The sequence below is a fragment of the Buteo buteo genome, chromosome 3 (genome assembly GCF_964188355.1).
Source record: "Buteo buteo chromosome 3, bButBut1.hap1.1, whole genome shotgun sequence".
NCBI classification, from domain to species: domain Eukaryota; kingdom Metazoa; phylum Chordata; class Aves; order Accipitriformes; family Accipitridae; genus Buteo; species Buteo buteo.
In genome coordinates this window covers 54,140,263-54,152,571 of record NC_134173.1, presented here as the reverse complement: position 1 = coordinate 54,152,571, position 12,309 = coordinate 54,140,263, and the positions used below count along the sequence as shown (strand labels likewise).

Below are 12,309 nucleotides of genomic sequence, written 5' to 3'. Positions count from 1 at the left end.
TTTTTCCAGCATGACTGGCTCAGTCAAAATTCAAGTTTATAAAGAAACATTTGTTTCAACCTTAATGATAGAGAAAACTTTCATCCTTTCAGAATGGGAACGATTCACAGCAGGTTTAAGAAAAAAAAGCAGATGAACTTTATTATGTCCAAGGGATTACTCACTTTTGCATGTTTTCTTATCTGGATTAAGTCTAAACCCTTCTTGGCATTGACAAAAATAGGAATCATCTGTATTAACACATTCCTGTTCACAGCCATGGTCCTGAAGAGCACAATAGTTTGGCCCTAAATGGGAAAAAATTGTGTCAGTGAGGAATATAATTACTCAGAAATAAGCTAAGTAAAAACTAGTTAGTTTGTTTTCTTATCTTTTGCCTTTTTTTTTCTAGGCATCATTCTGACTTCTTACCATATTGTTCCAAACTAGGAAAATAAAATGTTCCTTTTTTCCAAATACCTGCTATACTTAGGAATACCTGATATGTACACTTCAATGAATTCTTTGAGAACACATGTACTACATGCAGTAGAGAAGTTAGAATCTTAAATACTTCTTAACATTTTGCAGCTAAGTCCTATACGTTGCCTCATCAAAATTGTCTCTTTATTTTACTCAGAGCAAGTTAGATGTGATCTGTAATAAATATACCAACATGCTTTTGAATGCCGTTCATTAGATCAAAGCAGAACAATCAGGTCATCAGGAGCACAGGTGTTTTAACAGCTCTGGGTGTTTGCTATGTAGTTCTTCCATTTAAAATGCTCATGAAAGGGAAGATGAGCAAAGTCTAGAAACAGCTACTACTTGTGTATAAAAAGTACCTTAAAAAGGAAAGTAATTGTGCAGTAAGCACTGGGATATTTACCACATAGTGTTTACCACTATTGGTGAAGTCAAAGAACCTGACATTCACTTAGATGCAGTGTCTGGCCATTAGTTAGTTTTGTATCAGTGGAATTAATTAACTTACACTAGTGAAAGAATGGCCTTAACCCCTGAGCACTGCTAAAAATACATAAACAAGTCACAAACCTAGTAAGTCACATTTGTGAAGACATCCAGGCACTTTTGAACACCTCATTACATAACCTGAAAACTGATATTCAGAGGTTAATTATTATTCCCAGAGGTAACTGTCTTCCTGAGGCAGGAACTGTTCTTTCCTTGTATGGGTGGTGGGCTAATGCAATTGAGCCTTTACATATGATGAAAGCATTTAGCAATAATAAACCACCTATATTTGCAGGACAAACAAAGTGGAATATGACTTTCTAAGAAAACCTGAGAGGAGTATTTTATAATTTATGAACTCTACTTCATATATTTATAGAACATTTCCTTTACCAAAGCTTTTTATGACAGCATATGCAAATACACAGATACATAACACAGGGATATCTTATCTGTTTACTGAAAAAAATATTAGAAAATACAGTTTGTTCGAGAGTGCACTGAAGAGACAGAAACCATAAAGCCACATGTGTGCACCAGAGGAATATGGCTGTATGCCTTCTGGACCTACTCAGTGCTGTGTTGCATTTACATGCTAAAATCCTTGCTAACTCAAGTGTGCAGGACAGACTTTTCCTGGGTAAATGATTCTGAAGATGACCACAAGAGTTGAAATATATGTATTATTATCTTTGTTGGAACCTTGAGGCTATTATGTTGGGAACACTAAACCCATATTTCACAGGGCTTCATTAACACTGTCCAGATTAAGGTTGCTAACAGAAGGCCTCTACCAGCTACAGCTCATGTGAACCCGCCCACAGCTCAAACAGGGACCTTCCCTAAAGAACAACAGTTGAGGCTCAGCACCCCTAAGTACAAGCAGAAGCTATCATCCGTCCTCTTGAGAGGAGCAGCAAGAGTGACAAAAATCCCCTTAATAGTTAACTTAGTAGCTAAGAATGATCTCTTCCTGTCTCACTGATAATCTGATTTGCTGCTCTCTTCCAGCCACACATAGAGTTCTCTGCTGGTGTTGGCAGGGTTGCCCTCAAGAGCTGTGTTCCTTGTATTTAATTCTAAGAAGTTTGGAGTAATTCCCAGAGAAAACATTCATCAGATATGCACAACTGTACTGATAACATTTACATTTTCAAACTTTTCTTTGTAGCCTTGAGCGTGAAAGCTTACTTTCTATTTTTGAAAGGAAAGCCAGGATTCTGAGATAATCACGAGATCTTGGGAGCTGGTGCCCCAGGCCCAGGCCTGCTTGCTGATGCAGAGATCTCGTCTGGCATGGGTGTGAGTCTTGGCTAGCTGGCGATCATCCCCAAGATTCAGTATGTAAGCCAAATATGTAGAAATTTATATGAAAGATCTTAAATTTACAAACATTTTAAATCCAGTGATCTGAAGTTTGTTTCTTCATGCTGTTTATGCTGAGTCAAGGGCAGCATGATTCATAACATATGGAAGCTAGGGGACACTTTTACTCTGAAAAGCTCTCACGGTGTCTTGACTTTTGCAGCATTAAGAGCTACACAGTTCTTTCATTCATGCTTTATTTTACTAGCAAGGCTCAGAAGATATCAAGTGTAACGAAAAGTGGCTTAGTAAGTTTTACTTATGCTTAGACTCAGGACATGCATCTTGAAAGAGATTGATTTGACATAGTATTTGCTCATTCCTCCCTGACTACTCCTTCTGAATCAATCTCTATGGCCTACCATGTCCAGTCACTTTGATTTTTCCCCGATTGCAACCTGATGGGATTTTCTCCCTTAACTGTAAACTAATTTAAAGCATTTACAACAAAACAGAATGCAGTTAACATGGCAGAGGTGCACAGACCTCTAAGAGGCCTTGTCTGTGGCCTCTGCCTCTTGGCTTGGGAGCTGCATTCAATGTCAGGCTCTCACCCTCGGTTCTTGCTTGACCTATGTTAGAGGTACACCTGTGCCTAGCCTTGCATTTTGCTGATGCTGACCTGCTAATGGGCTGGCTTGATTTCCTGAATTGATCTTAGACCTCTCTTGACACTATGGACTTGTCTGGTGATCACTGGGGTGTTGGCTGAGCCTGGTTAGTCATGGGATCTCTTTTGTTCTTCTTTGGGTACTGTGGGACCAAAGCCCTTGTCAGAGAGATTACTGACCCTGCTTGCCTTATAGCCATCCTTGGCTCCCAACTTGCACTCCATTGTGGAGCAGTGTACTTTTGTGTTATATGTTAAAGATCTCTTCCATTCCACAGAGATCCAACATGAAACCATAGATGTGCCTGCTGAGAGTTTCTGGTCAAGATCAGAGGGGAAGTGACGCTGGGAATGTGACTGTGGAGTCTGTTACCCCACCTGACCAAAAGGCTGTAGTGAATAAGGCTTTCACAAACAGATAGCAGAAGTCTCCAGCTCATAGGCTTTTGTTCATTTTGGAAATTTCAACCAGCCAAACACTTGCTGGGAGGGTAAAATATCATTGTGCAGGCAAGTCAGGAAGTTTCTGCACCAACTTGGTGACAACTCCCTAACACGAATTCTTGAGGGGTGAGGTTCTTCTTGTGTTGCTGCTGTGACTATGAGATGACTTGAGTTCACAATCCAGAAGGCTGTGAGGGGAAACAGCAGAATCCAGACTCCATATTTTACAAGCTCAGATTTCAGATTATTCAGGGAATTGCTAGGAAGAATCCCCTGGGAAAGAGCCAAGAAGAGAAAGAATGCCCAAGAGAGCTAGATGATTTTTAAAGAAAACTTGCTAAGACCTCAGGAACAAACGATCCCATTGTACTGGAAAATCTGCTTAGAAGATCAAAGATCTTTTCAGTGAAATAAAACACAAAGAGGCAAAATAGTAGAGTGAGAAAGAAGGACCAAGAAAAAAAGAGGAGTATAAAAGCATTGCTTAGGCACTTTGGAACAAAAAAAAGCCCAGCTGGACCTATTACTACTGAGGTACACTAAGGGTAACAAGAAGGGAGCCTACAAATATGCTGGTAGCAAAAAGAAAGTCACAGAAAACATGGGTCTTTCGGTTGGGCAAACAACCTAGTGATGAACAATACAGAAACAGCCAAAAAAAGTAATGCCCTTTTTATTCCTGGTTCTCACAAACAAAGCCTTCTCCCAGATTTCCATTTGTACCAGCATCATTTGGGAAGGAGAGGGGCTAGCAACATTGGTTAGAGACTACTTAGACAAACTGGATATACACAGATCCATGGGATGACTGGTATTCGCCTGTGGATGCTGAAAGAGCTAGATGATGTGACACTACTATCTATAATGTATGAAAATTCATGGGGACTGAGAAAGGTCCCTGATAACTGAAAAATGTTAATATTACACTCATCTTTAAAAAAAGGCAAGAAGAAAGATCCAGGGAGCTATAGACCAATGCGCATCGTTTCAGTCCCAGGGCCATGGGGCACATCCTCTCAGAATCAGATTCCAAATATATGAAGGACAAGAAGATTATTGGGAATAGTCAGCATGGATTTACGAAGGGCAAACCACACCTGACCAACCCGTTCACCTTCAATGATGAAATGACTGCATCTGTGGACAAGGGAAGATCAGTGGATGTAATACACCTTGGCACTAGTAAAGCTCTTGATGCTGCCTCCCATAGCATTCTCATTTGGAAGCTGAGGAAGTATAGGCTGGAAGAAAGAACTGTTAGGTGGGGTGAAAATTTGCCAGGCCACCAGCTTCAAAGGATAGTGATCAATGGCTTCATGTCTGGCTGGTTGCTGACAATGACCAGGGTACCACAGGTGACAGTACTGGGGGTCACATTGCTAAACATCTTCAGTGACATAGATGATGACACAAAGTGCACCCTCAGCAAATCTGTGGGTGACACCAAATTAGGGACAGTGACTGAAAGCAAATAGCAGAACTTTGATACATAGGAACTTTGATAAACTTGATGATTGGACCAGAAGATGTCTTGTGAAGTTCAGCGAGGAGAATTGCAAAGTTCTGCACCTGGGTTGGAAACAAACCATAGTTTTCACAAACTGGGAAGTGAGCTGCTGTCAAGAAGCAGCATGGGCCAGCTGCTCCCTAAGGGATGAGAGCCAGGAGCCAAGGATAACAATACAGCTGAGCAGGGCAGGGGCCTTGCCAGACAGGCACTGCCCTGCAGTACCCAAGCAAGGTGAGCAGGGCAGGCCTGGAAATGGTAGCCAGGTTTAACCAGAAGTCCAGATCATCAGACAAATACATGCTGCTGAGGCAGGTCTGAGGACAAGTCAGGAAGCCAACCTGCATGTCAGGATGAGGTGAAGACACTGCTGGTGAGGGTGAGGGCAGCCAGGGTCTGACACAGCCCAGTGATCGCTGGGTAGGTCCATAGCAGCAGGGCAACACCATGGTCAAACTGGGAAGTCAGTCTGCAGGTCAGGTTCTGGATCAACAAGGGCTATTGCCAGGCCCAGCTGGAGACTGTACTTGGCATACTTTGTCCAGTTCTTGAACAATCCCTTCCCTTCTCCCCGCACTTAAAGGGAATAAACTGAAGAGGGCTCAACAGAGACCTACTGCTGGGACACAGTGCACCTGACTTGTGCACTTGAGGAATCTGGTCTTACTGAGTTTGGTGAAAAGGAAGGTATCTAACTGCAGCCTACAATTACTTCTTGTAGTTCATTACACAGGTGATGGAGCTAATCCCTTTTTGGTGGTGCCAGATGATGTAACAAGGAACAATGGTCACCACCTGTGGCTTGGGTGATTCGCGTTGGACATGAGGAAAATGTTTTTCACTAGAGGGATAGTGCAGCAGTGGAACAGGTTGCCCAGAGAGGTTGTGGACTCTCCACTGTAGCTTTTTGAGACTCGACTAGACAAAACTGTAGCTGACTCGATCCACAGCTTGTGGCAGTTCCACTTTGAAGAGGAGGCTGGAGTACATGACTTTCAGAGATCCTGTCCAACCAGCTTTTGAAAGCTTTCATGTTTCCAACATAGACAGCAGCCCATGGCCAGACTGACAGTCTATATAGCCCAATGTGCTGTGTCAAGCATAGCACATTATACCTAAGCACAGTATACCTAAGTAAGAGGATGGAGACAGGACAAGCCTGAAATACTATTTTCCCAGAACACTCTTTCACTTTCCAGCAGTTTGTGCATCATCAATTCAAACAGGTTAAAATAATTCATACAGTTAGACTATAAGCTAAAAACCACTCAAGACATATAAAATGTTTATGCAGTTTTAAGGTCTTTGTTCAGTTCAAACTCGGGGAAAAAACACTGCTGATAATACACTTTCTTAAATAGAAGGAATTACAAAAATCTGTGCTTGTGCAGTGGAAAGCACTTATGCTATAGTACGATTTCAAAAATATATGGATGTAGAAGCATACGTGGAAGTATAAAACAATTTAGCCAGCCCTTAGCTGACAGATACTTGAGAAATGGGCAAATTCATACAATTTACAAGCAATGTGAACAAGTACAAACTGTATTCTGGCCCTTGGGGAGGCAGGAAATTCACCTCCCCTGCCTCTGACCATCTGAAAATTAGGTGTCTAGCCTGGCAAGTCATTCAGGCTCCCTGCATAGTCAAGGAAAATACAGGCACTTCCATAAATTTGTGTCAGAACAGTGAGCAATCACCTTCTAGAAGTGTGTGTTTCTTTTCCTTGATCATAAGGTCAGATGTACAGCCTGGGTTAGATGCTTTCTTTCTAAATGTTAAATTTAAGTGAAATAGATACCAAGCATAATATACAATACAGTCTATAGGTTAACATAGTCTCTCATCATAAAGACTGAAATGCCCCCAAGGCTGTAAAAAACACCGAAATGCAGTGCTATATTGATGCATTTTTTGAGAAATAATATTTGAACACATTATTCAATAATATGGGCTAAATTCACCACTAGCATCAGCAGTTCTACTCACCTAAAACTAATGGAGTTTGTCTGCTTACAGACACAATAGTAACATTTCTTTATCAAGGCCCATACGTATGAAGAAATGTAACTAGGAAGGTACATTAAGGTTTTCCCTTCACATTTCATGAAAGTGAGTTATGACATTAAACACAGTGGAGATTTTAGCTTATTTTCCCAATTATAGGAAGCCTTGGCAAGAGTACTTTCTGGTCTGTCAATTCCTCTCCGCTTTATATCCACTCCTAACTCTGGTAATTTTTGAGCTTGTTAGCCTGGTATCAATCTAGTTTGACAAACAACAAACAAGCAAAGCCATGAAGTTATTATAACCTGATGGAAACATGGAAGCTTGCTAGAAGATACTGATGTTGCCAGAGCTTTGGCACACTATCAAAGAACTCACTCTTGAGAAAAATCTGTAGGAAAATAGGCTGCAATGTTTCCTTTGATTGTGGAACTACTCTTATTTAATTGTAGCTTGTCTTACAAACCGAGCAGATTATAAATTGTCTTGCACAGACTTGTTTGTTTACCCAGCTAGGGACATGATATTCTAACTGAAAAATCTGAATAATCAAAGAGACTATGCAAGACAAAGCTTTGGCCTTTTACTGTTGAAAAGGACCCTGGTTTCATGTTAAAAGCTTCCTGTTCATAGGAGGGACTCCTACCCTTAGCCCCTCCCCCAAAACCCCAAACTACTCCCCCCAAAAACTTGCATTGCTTTCAAGACCTTTGGCTTCCAGGGTGCTCCAACATTTTCTATACCTGACATATTATTCAGTGTTCCCAGGACCAATGGGAGTATTACTGCTGAGAACTGGAAGACAAAAGCACAAACTGTTCATAATTAAACCTTATCACAACTTACTTCTGCAAGTTCTTTTGTCTGGATTTAAAATGAACCCTGGGTGGCATCTACAGTAGTAGGAGTCCTCAGTGTTAACACATTCATGTTGGCAACCTTGGTTATCCAAAGCACAGTAGTCTACAACTGAAAAAGAACAAGACAAATGTGCACAATTAGAAAAACAAAATTAGAACTATTATGCATAGATATTATGGTACTATTTACACAGAGTAGCTATAAAAGAAGGAAAAGCTGACATAATTTCTGTCTTGCAGAGCCTTTCTGCAGAAAGTAGTGCACTCTCAATACCAGTCGGTAAATCATATTTAATATGAATCCTGGATCATTTCTCCTACCCTTTGAATATTTATCAGCTCTCAGATTGTCAGGAGCCTTCTCAACATGTTTTCTCAGATCTGGAAACCATGCCTCAGTCAGTAACTCTGTCCAGATGTTCACACTGTAGACCAGGGCGTAGCAAAGTTTGTTTGATTTAGTTCTGTCTTCTGTCTCTCCAGTCCCAGTCCTGGAATTGCTCTACTTTTCCTTAGTTCCCTCCCAGCTGTATTAGTTCTCAAGAGCTGTTCCTGTAGCCTGAGTATTTAGGAGACCCATGGTGATACCTTCTACATCAAGAACTGTCACAGTGCATTCATTCCCTCTAATGGGCTCCAGATTCATCCTGTACAAAGCAGCTGCAGCTATGAAGCCTGAGAGCTTCAGGCTGATATTCACCACTGATATTTTGCTTATATAACACCTTTTGCATGAGCAAAATAAAATATCATAGCTCATCCGTCACTTATTTCATAAGTTTGTGCATTTATTACACAAAACCATATTTACAAGATAGATTGCCAAAGGTTAATAAGGTAATACTTTAGAGTTTACTCAGTCAAGCCCATTCAAAAGTGCTAAAGAAGTTAAATTTTTTTTTTTTTTAATTTCTTTGCAGGTTAAGCTGTTTCTTCACAAAGAAATTCTTAGAAGAAATTAAAGATAAGTCACAAAACAGGTGTTGTGTCCCCAGAGAGCTGCCAGGCCCACATTAGGCAAGTTTACCTGATTCTTTCTGCAGAAGACAGTAACATGCTTAGCTTCACACAGACATTTAATGAGACAGGGTCCCCTTCTTTGCCAACTGAGTAATTTTTTCATTACTTTATACTGCTGAGCCTCCGAATTGCTCTAAGAGGAGTAATTTGTTTTAATTATATCTGTTCCCTCTTCAATAGCCATGCCTTTGCAAATCATGCATATATTCAGGTGTGCTAAGATACTTAGTCAAGGTCAGTTAGTGAGGAAAGCAGGTAATCCATTCAGTTACTTTGAAAGAGCTTCTTTAACGCTTCAGAATATTTGTGTTGAATCATGTCAAATTAGACTACTTACTGGCTACTATGTGAGACCATTTTCCTGGCAAGCGCCTTCCTGTTTCCAGACTGAATAGCTTCATATGAAAATGTATTTACTGAATATATATTTCAAGGTTATAATGGGTCATACAATTAGTCAGCTTTCCTCTTAAATTAATTCTAACCACATGCACATTTTCAAGTGTTTTAAAAGACACATTAAGAAATAAGTAGGCCAAAGAGTATATGATTTTTTTCTATCTAGCATCATACCTGGGAAACAGTCCATATGGATCGCTCCATAAAGTCACCTCCTCCTCTGCATTTAAACCCTAGTGAAATGCATTTCTACCACAATACCTGCAAATGTCTGACTAATGATGATAAAGTTTAGAATAGAATAGAACAGAATAGAATAGTTCCAGTTGGAAGAGACGTACAACAATCATCTAGTCCAACTACCTGACCAATTCAGGGCTGACCAGAAGTTCAAGCATGTTGTTAAGGGCATTGTCCAATTGCCTCTTAAACACTGACAGGCTTGGGGCATTGACCGCTTCTCTAGGAAGCCTGTTCCAGTGTTTGACCTCCCTCGGTAAGGAAATGCTTCCTAATGTCCAGTCTAAACCTGCCCTGAATGGTTCAGCTTTGAACCATTCCCATGCCTTCTATCCCCTGGATACCAGGGAGAAAAGATCAGCACCTCCCTCGCCACATCCCCTCCTCAGGAAGCTGTGGGGAGCAATGAGGTCACCCCTCAGCCTCCTTTTCTCCAAACTAGACAAACCCAGAGTCCTTAGCCGCTCCTCATAGGACATTCCTTCCAGTCCTTTCACCAGGGGAAACAGGGACAACTAAACAGGCCTTAGAATGTGAGCAACATCTGAGCAACTATGACCCTAAGCGCTTTCAGATGACAATCTCTTGAGGGAGGAACTGTGCCTTCTTATGGCTATGCAGCTGCTAATGTACTGTGGACAGAAAGGAAAAAAACCCAACAAAATAAATAACTAATTTTTACAGGCTTGCTTTTTTCCTATTAATAGCCTTCTGGGGACCTCTTACAGAAGTAGGTCTGTTGGCCTGTAAGAATCATGAGCATACCAACTTAAATAATGCCTTTCCACTAACACAGTTAAGAAGTGAGAACATTCTTTTGGCAATTGCTTTTGGGGGTAAGTATTATTCCCTTTTTTCGATAATTTTTATATATAAATTGCCTTAATTCCAGGCAGGCTTAGCCTTGCAGACTGGCACTAGTAATTGACCTACAAATTCATTTCACTTTCAGCTTCATGTTTCATTTCAGTGGTACTTGCTTAGAAGGGAAACTTGTTAACAGCATTCCAGTCAGCAAGTAGGTAAGTTGTCTATGGAGTTAAAGCTTACTGAAAAGACTGAGAAAAATTATAAATCTCTATTTCTTATATTGAAGTACTGTAATCCTTTAGTTGGTATGAGGAAAATACACAGTTTGTATAAGAGCAAAGCAGAATATTTTCCTAATTTTTTAAGTTATATTATTTTCATATTTCTGTACTGAGTCATGAGATATACACTAGAATGTGAACACTTAGAGATCTCACTGTTTTTAATGTTAGCCCATGCCTATTTCAATAAGAAACTTTTCTAAAGGATGAATTAATGACCTTTTTAGTGAGCAAGCGATTAATTTGTTGTCATCTGCCCATGTTTGTTCCAACCTGTTTTTCTTGCTTGGAATTAGTTGGTAAGTGATGAGAGCCGTCTTTTACTTCCAGTTACCAGTTCCGCTCTCTGGGTGCTTACTCTGCCCTCTCTGAAATGTGGACAGCATAAGCCACCTTTCTATTGTTTTGTTGGTTTACTCTGATGATGTTTATATAGGTTATTCAGGTATAAGAAAATGAAGTAAGTTAAGCAGAAAGGTAGAAGAAAAGGGTAGGAAGAAAAAGTGACAGAATAAGTAAACGCATATAAGGAGGATGAAAAAGAATGCAGGGGAAGAGTAGAGCAGACTCATGGAAGACTCGTAAGAACCTAGAAGCAGCCAAAAAAATCTAGCGGTGCCAGGACTGCAGAGAGGTGCCAGTAGCCAGACCACTGCCAGGAGAAGAGTTCCCAAGCCCAACAGCTGCAGCAATATGGAGACAGTCTAGCACCAGTGCCAGGAAAGAGAGGACAGTATGTCCAGCAACATCAAGAAGGTGGAGAGACAAAGTGGCCAGCTGCAGGATGGAGAAAGAATGGCTCATTACCACCAAACTTTAACTGACAGGATTTTGTTCATGTGAAAGAAGGGAAGTTAACATGAAATGCTGTTTAAAAAGGTAAAGTGATAGTGCTCTGCCAGCCATACTTATCACTGAGCAGACAGTTTCAAATATTGTTTAGTCTACAAATTTGTTTGTAAACAGTGTGTTGCAAACACTCAGAGTCATTGGCCATTCAGTGATCACTTTGAATGGATATGTTGTGAGCTGCTGGTTGTGAGATTTTATTTAATTATTGCTATTCAGGTAACTGGCTGACATGTGTCAATAAAGCAATTAGTATTGCCTTTGATCCTTAACCAGAGAAATTAGCCCATCAGAAAGAAGGAAGGGAACTTAGTAAACCTGCCTGTGAAATGAGTTTTCTGCATACCCTCATTTACTTTTGCTGGAGTTAAAGTTTTAGAAGTCTTATATATCTTAGAGAGAAACCTTTGGCTCTTTCAGAGAACTGCAATGTGTATGTTCTACTGAAATTCTCTCTTCATTCTCTGGATGAAGAGGAGAGAGTAATCTTAATGAAGTCACTGCTTTTTGCAAAATTGTCATTGTACTCGGTGGTCTCTGGTATATGTGTACTTCAAGATCTTTCTTCTGATCCTGCTCATTTGATAATAAATACTTCACAGAAAGAAATGGTTAACTAGCTTAAGAGTAATGAAAACTGAGAGTTATCACTACTGATTCAGAACTATACATAGTCTCCTTTACAAGATTTTCCAGCAAGGATGATTATTCTTTTGTGATCACATCTGTGGAAGCTGTACATTCTTGGTAGCAGTATATTCCTCAAAAATCTCAAATCGTTCAAATATGAAAAGTCAAATTCTGGAGACTGATAGCTTATATGGTTTGCAGACAAATTAGCATCAAAACCACAAATTACCCAGTCAATCTTTTCCTGTCCAGGAAATGTAGAGAGGCTAAGTTCTGCAAGGGTAAAACATAATTAATATACATTGAACCATTCATCTGCATCAGTAAGAAATG

General features: G+C 40.2%; 1 protein-coding gene across 4 annotated transcripts in view; it reads right to left on the bottom strand.

Moving 5' to 3' along the window:
* The window catches only part of MATN2 (matrilin 2), a 76,771-nt gene that overhangs the window by 28,628 nt on the left and 35,834 nt on the right, over positions 1-12,309 (bottom strand). For all 4 annotated transcript variants that reach the window (XM_075023661.1, XM_075023662.1, XM_075023660.1 and 1 more), the window contains exons 6-7: positions 7,734-7,856; positions 165-287 (exon numbers count right to left, since the gene is read on the bottom strand). In XM_075023661.1, the coding sequence (XP_074879762.1) occupies positions 165-287; positions 7,734-7,856 (246 nt within the window). The remainder of the gene's footprint in view (positions 1-164; positions 288-7,733; positions 7,857-12,309) is intronic.